The 6,816-nt window shown below is 37.6% G+C and overlaps 1 protein-coding gene across 2 annotated transcripts; it reads left to right on the top strand.

The window, feature by feature from the left end:
- LOC123547845 (DBH-like monooxygenase protein 1) lies at window positions 1-4,189 on the top strand. 2 transcript variants are annotated; one of them, XM_045335090.2, is made up of 4 exons: window positions 1-273; window positions 766-798; window positions 3,291-3,437; window positions 3,908-4,189. In XM_045335090.2, exons 1-4 carry the CDS (start codon window positions 46-48, stop codon window positions 4,043-4,045), a joined length of 546 nt encoding a protein of 181 aa, XP_045191025.2. In that variant the 5' UTR covers window positions 1-45; the 3' UTR covers window positions 4,046-4,189. The 2 variants fall into 2 exon arrangements, with proteins under 2 accessions (XP_045191025.2, XP_045191026.2); XM_045335091.2 differs by lacking the exons at window positions 1-273; window positions 766-798 and adding an exon at window positions 857-940.
- Window positions 4,190-6,816: the final 2,627 nt, after the last annotated feature.

Raw genomic sequence — 6,816 nt, 5'->3', positions numbered from 1 at the left:
TGCATTATATAAAGGACTAAATTTCTCTTTCATGCTCGCGTAACAATGATTCGTTTAGTTCTAGGAAGCTTTTTAATTATAAGTCACATCTATGATGTGGAACCAGCACCCACAGAAAATTATCCTTATTCTGAGGCACTAGCGAGTAAGTACATGCTGTACTGGAAATACAATGCCACGCATATAACGTTCGAGACACACGTGCAAGCCCTTGGATATACAGGTTTTGGTATATCCGCGAACGGTTCAATGTTCCCCGGGGACGTCATAATATATAAATATCATATGGCAACGTGCGTGACATTGATATTGTCAACCCGAGGGCAGAATGTCACCCGAGGCGAAAGCCGAGTGGTGACATTCTGTTTCGAGGGTTGACAATATCAATGTCACACACGCTGCCATATGATATTTATTTTATTATACCGAACAAAATTAAGTACATAAAAAAGTAAAAAAAAAAGTTTTTAATTCATTTAATTCAACTGTTTTAATTTTTGTCTGAATCGTCTGTTTACACATTAAACAGTGACGTCACTACTATATGTGTACAAGGGAGGCAATCATTTCATGATTTGGCTGAAAACATTGAAGCAGTTATTTGCCCTTATATGACATTCAAAATATCAGCGCGGTCACATGACCTGACAGTCACTTTCGCTCGGTCACGTGGCAAAAAGTTTGAAAATGTGTTTGATAGTCATAATATCTCTTTTATGGGTAATGGGATTTTATCATTGTAGACAAAAGTGAGGTATAATAATAGGATATGTTTCCCATCATCAAGGTTATCTAACTGTAAGTACAAACTTGATACTACCAAATGATTCCAAACACAACCACTGAAAATATCTCATAAGATATTCCGCGAGTCCTGTCGACAACAACACTGGTTCGAATCTAGTTCTGCGCTCACTAATTCGTGAAGATGCGGCAACAGGTGGGAGAAAGCTATTGTAAAGGCAACTAGGATATCTGGAAACTTACGCTTTATTTCTTAAGAATATTTTGCAACTCAATTATTGACGGACTATATGTTACAGAAACACATGAGAGTTAGTTTTCTTTACTACTTTCTACGATGAAGATCGAAAAGCGTTTGTAGGACGAATTGCACCAAACCGGAAGTGACTACTCAGTGTTACATGTGAAGTAGTCCAAAATGTAGTTCCATGCTATGGATAAAATCTGGTATAATGAGTGACATGATGAGGTGACAGTTAAATTTTTGGCATATGTTTATTGCTTATAGTATTGAGAATAGATCTAGACCATTTTCATTGTAAATTTCTTGGAATAAGTTTTATTCTTTGCGAAAAATGTCTACCTACGCGTAACTGCTAAACGGCTGTTTTCATGGGGGGCATTTTTAGAGGGTGATGTTTCTCAGAACAGATTATTTTTCTTATATTCAACATAACATGTCAATATTTTTCTATTTTTGATAAGAAGACATGTTATACTAAATGACCATATATGGTTTTCATATCACTGAAATGCTCTAAAGTGCTGAAAATGAGGTCTGAATGTTTTGTTATTGATATGAAATAAATAAGGAATTGAATTGGTAGAATGTAACCTGTAATGCTTTACTCAATCTGACTTGTACTTGTGAAGTACTTGATCTTCTAAACGAAGATGACATTCGTCTTCTGTATATTTTGGATTTCAAATATTGCTACTTTTATTTTTATTTGAACTAATCAGACGACTTGTTCGAATGTCAAAGAATAAGAAAAATTTGCAGTCAATCCAGGGCTCAAACCCGGGACCCCTCGCTTACAAAGCAAGCTAACCGGCTATCTGACACATGACAATTAAGACATAAGAATTGTAAATATCAAAAATCAAGGCTAACTATAGATTTCCATAATGTTGTAAGTTAAGCTCTGATTGGCTAGCGAAAGGGTCGTCAGAACGAGGCTATCAATAGCTCGATCTCAGGTCCTTAGCGTAGCGTAAAAGGAGATGCACTTTAGTCAGATTGCGCTTTACTCGACTTAAACTGCATCGATTTTCAATATCTATATGTAACGCACACTTAAACACTAAATTCTACATAGCGGCATTGGTAACGACAGCGGAAAATTTCTTTATTGCCTCGGCGGTCTGGGTTCGATTCCAGACATGGTAATCTTTTTTTCTTTATTCTTTTTTTCTTTACAGTTAAGCAACAGAAAGTCATATTTTTATGCTCATAATATAACCAAACTTCAGTTTTAAGAAAGGTCATTTGAGCCGTGCCGTGAGAAAACCAACATAGTGGCTTTGCGACCAGCATGGATCCAGACTAGCCTGCGCATCCGCGCAGCCTGGTCAGGATCCATGCTGTTCGCTAACAGTTTCTCTAATTCCAATAGGCTTTAAAAGCGGACAGCATGGATCCTGACCAGACTGTGCGAATGCGCAGCCTGGTCTGGAATAATGCTGGTCGCAAACGCCCTATCTTGGTTTTCTCATGGCACAGCTCATTTCTAGCTAAAATCTTGAGGCCAGTCCTAGTGGATGTATGTCTACAATATTCTCGAATAGGGCCGATTTCCATAATGATACTCTACTTTTTTGAATGTATTCTTTGATATCAAATTATTTGGACACACAGTGAAACTGGAGTTTCGTCAGTTTCATGTTATATGCTTACGTTATTTTGTAATTTTATCGCTTCATTAGCTTATTGGTAGAGCGTCCGCTTCGAGTGCTGGTGGTCATGGGTTCGAACCCCGGCCGCATCATGCCAAAGACGTAAAACTAGTACTAGTAGCTTCCTCGCTTGGTGCTTAGCATTAGGAGGATAGTGCTAGAACTGGTCAGTCCGGTGTCAGTAAAATGTGACCGGGTGGTGTATCATGCCACGTGTCTACAGCGTGATATTCCAGTGAGGTAGCACTATAAAGTTGAGCATTGTGTTAAACCCGAACACACACACACACACGCACGCACGCACGCACACACACACACACACTCAATTTTTTGCATTGTGAAGGAACATACAGAGTCAGAAATTGATGATGATATCAATGACAAACCTAAAGGTGCTTAATTATAACTTTTCTAGAGATGAACCCGAAAGTGTTTGATGATAACAGAGACTAATTTTATATATCTTCTACCGCAATAAACTGCACATTTGTGCCTTTAAAACATGAATTAGAAATACTTTGATTTGTTCTAAGGTATTTTAACGTTTAGGTTTCTTTTAGCAGTCTTTGTATAATTACTTTATATTTATCAAATATCTGCAAACAAGTCAATTTGCAGATACTGTCATTTTACTGTCTTCGCTCTTTCAGGATTTTCACACAACAGCACATGCCCCTCCAACCGTGGACAGTTCCCAGGACTGGACGCTTATCAGTTTCAGTGAAGACAATGGCAGCACAGTTCTTAAATTCTCCAGGGCTCTTCACCCTAACGACAGCGATGATTACCCTATCCATGTATGTTTTGTATCTTTTTGAATCTCTAATTTCTATACAGAAGTATCGTTATTAAAAACACAGCTGGCGCGGTCGGATTAGCGCTATTTAGGAAAAAAATGTTATTAGACATGACCCGAGAGTGTTGCAGCTTTTTCTTGTTTTTAGCAGTTATGGAGTCCATCAAATGTTCTTTCATGGTGAAGTTCAACTTTAGCCGATGCTAGGGATAGGGGTGAATTTCGGGGCATTACACTTTTTATAACCTCTTATAGACAAATCCAGTAAAACCTAGTTTGCTACTATTTCGCTCAATGGAATTCAATGGTCGAAAGGATCTTCTCATAGATTCATTTCGAAATGAGACGTTGATCAAGGAAGCACCCTGCTTACTACGGCGCGTAACCATATACATACGTGAAAACATGATACATGTACAAGTATAATGTTACTGTATTCTATAATAAATCAATTGTTTGGTTTTCAACCAGGCTGGTGTAACTCATGTTATATGGTCATACAGTACAACTGACCCGAAGTCTCCGACAGACATGATATACCATGACGCTACTCGTGGAAGCAAGGACATCATACTACTAACTAAAGACCCAGTTGCAGTTGGCAAATGAAAACTTTAAAGGAATATATGTCGGGAAAAACATCAAACTTTGATATCTTTCTGTTGATTTTTTCCTTTTTGATTTGAAAATAATGTAAAACTTCTCCATGCCTGTTGTGTACCTAACTTCTTGACATTATAAATATTTCACATATGTATTTTGATTTTTTATGCACCCGAAAGAGGGCATGTTAAAATATCTCTGTCCGTGTGTATGTGCGTGCGTGCGTGCGTGCGTGCGTGCGTCAGTTACTTAAAGATGACGTGTCACGCGCAAGACTCAGGCCCCTAGCTCCAAGGTCAAGGTCACACGTAGAAGTCAAAGGTTAACATGGTCTGTTTCTTGTCTGGTCCATAACTCAATTATCATGGGATATGAAAATAGTTTGACGAAGTTAAACGGCATGTTTTTCATTTAAACAATTATTTTAGAATATAAAATAAATTGTCCTTTAAATCATACCGGATTAAAGATCCACCAGATAATCGTTTGGTTATGATTAATCCAGCCAAGCAAGGTTGATAAGTTTGACACGAAAAGTGCCGAAGTTTTTTCACATCTGCGGTGGATAGTTACATTAACAAGACAATATTTCGACACTTTTAATCAAAGCAAAAGATAAAATTTGATGCAAAATAAAACTGGTCAGAACGATTACGGCCAGTGTTATGCTCGGCCAAAAAAAAAAGTGGTGCGGCTAGGGCCGGACCGTCCATGACGGCCTTGAGTTTGAAGGTTCTGGGTCAGGTGGTTCTAAAGTTATTAAACGGAAACCGTTTTCACGGTTGATAAAACCCCTTTGACGTTAACCTTTTACATATTGAGGCTGACACCACTAGATCCAGCTGTTCTGTTTTATATATATATATATATATATATAATCCACCCACTTTACAACGGTTTTTCGAAATGTTCTAGCATAGAAGATTGTCAGAGACTTATATTCCCATAAAGAGGGTATGTCGCTACTTAAGAAAAACAAACAGAAAAGAGAGTGTTAACTTTTATATAAGAAAACTACATTTCGTTAATACTAAATGCAACCCGCTGAATTTACTCCTTTTCGCTTCTTTCAATTTCTCTTTTGGTTTCAAGATATTGATTCTTACTCCGCCATTTTTACATAGCATGCGATAGGAACACGCCGATTTCGATAGAAAGTGATACATACTGAAACGCGGTAGGGTAAAAGACAACACGATGCTAATGAGAAAGGGCATGAGAAAAGGGAGAAGATTGGCATTATTTTTATTTGGACTACTTGCGACAGACAAGCGGAGGCTTACGTTTGATCTGGTAGTGATCTGCCTATTGACCCCAAACTATAGGGCCATCTACTTTATAGCTTCAGTTTTATTATGCTTTTTTTCTGTTAAAACTCTCAGGCTAGAATGACGTCACGTTAACGTGCGGTAACGTCAATGTTTTTGTTGCGACCAAGAAAGAATGCTACTATATTTTATCTAGATATACTGTTTTAGGATTAAGGGCATGTTAGAATCGAAATAATTTATATCAAAACCGTGTTTTAACTATTTACACATTCGGGCGGTAATACGTCGTACAAATAATTTCAAGAGGGCTGCACCCTCGTGAAATAATTGAGCCCGACGTATAACCGCCCATCGTGCATAAATAACGTTAAAACATCTTTTGCTATAAGTTATTTCTTAATCAGCTACCAAGGTTCTCACGTTATTAGACGGAAACCGCCCAGTCATGCTACCAAGGTCCTGACGTTTTTAGACGGAAACAGTTTGCTCTACTGTCAGACTGATTGGCCGACAGATGCAAAGCAATATAACCCCTACCCCTACGCTTCTCAAAAAGTATACTACACTGATCATGAAACACCTTAAAAGGTAAATGTTTTGTATTAGATAGAAAAAATAGGTCAAATGGCGAGCGATAAAAGATGACGTGCCTGTATAAGAAATGGTCATAAATAGTATAAGTGACAGAAATTTAAACATTCAAAGCCTATTGCCATTAGAGAAACTGTTAGCGAACAGCATCGATCCTGACCAGGCTGGTCTGGCTCCATGCTGATCCCAAACGCACTATGTTGGTTTTCTCATGGCGCGGCTCATATCATGACTTGCAGAAGAAAACGTGATCAAATAATTGCAACAAATGGAAACTTGACATGAATAATTTCGTACAAACCAGTTGATTATGGATGTATGTTGGAATTTCACATAGTTCATATGTATGTTTAATATGTAACTTGTTTTTCATAGTATAATGTTAGTTTGCCTCAAATAAGTGATCATTGCTGAAAAGTTTACGTAAATGGCAAAAGAAAACCTAATGCCATTCGTGTTGTCTCTTATCTGTCACAAATTTCACGACAAACCATGTAAAACGTTTGCACGCAAAGAAGAGGCGCCATAACTCCGGGTATCATTCTGTCAAACATCAAACAGATGAAAAATGTATTATTGGGGAATCCCAAAACATATAAGTTGTGTTTGATGCGGTGGATTTGGTAAATTACCAGTGAGAGATCTAGAATGTGTTTTGGTAAGAAGAGTAGCCAAAGTTAACTGAACAACGTGAAAGACGTTCTGATAACCGAAATGCACTGATTTACTGATATATAAAATGTCTTTTCATGTTTCAAGGACGAATTTTCAATAAAGGAAATGTCCAAATTACCCATGATTTCTAAGTCATAAATATGTCATGCTGTAGACAGAAATACGTGGCACAAAGAAATGGCTCGTCATGAAACCTGTGACATTTAAGAGACCAAATGATATTTAATGCTTTTTAGCTCA

The sequence above is a fragment of the Mercenaria mercenaria genome, chromosome 9 (genome assembly GCF_021730395.1).
Source record: "Mercenaria mercenaria strain notata chromosome 9, MADL_Memer_1, whole genome shotgun sequence".
NCBI lineage: Eukaryota > Metazoa > Mollusca > Bivalvia > Venerida > Veneridae > Mercenaria > Mercenaria mercenaria.
Note: the sequence above shows the minus strand (reverse complement) of the source record. Positions and strands in the feature narration are given on the sequence as shown.

What these genes read in the sequence shown, in the direction of transcription:
- LOC123547845 (XM_045335090.2), top strand. Translation starts at nt 46, where the DNA reads ATGATTCGTTTAGTTCTAGGAAGCTTTTTAATTATAAGTCACATCTAT. An exon ending in TCCCCGGGGACGTCATAATA is followed by an intron (nt 274 to 765) that starts TATAAATATCAT and finishes GGTATAATAATA; the next exon opens with GGATATGTTTCCCATCATCA. An exon ending in GCGATGATTACCCTATCCAT is followed by an intron (nt 3,438 to 3,907) that starts GTATGTTTTGTA and finishes GTTTTCAACCAG; the next exon opens with GCTGGTGTAACTCATGTTAT.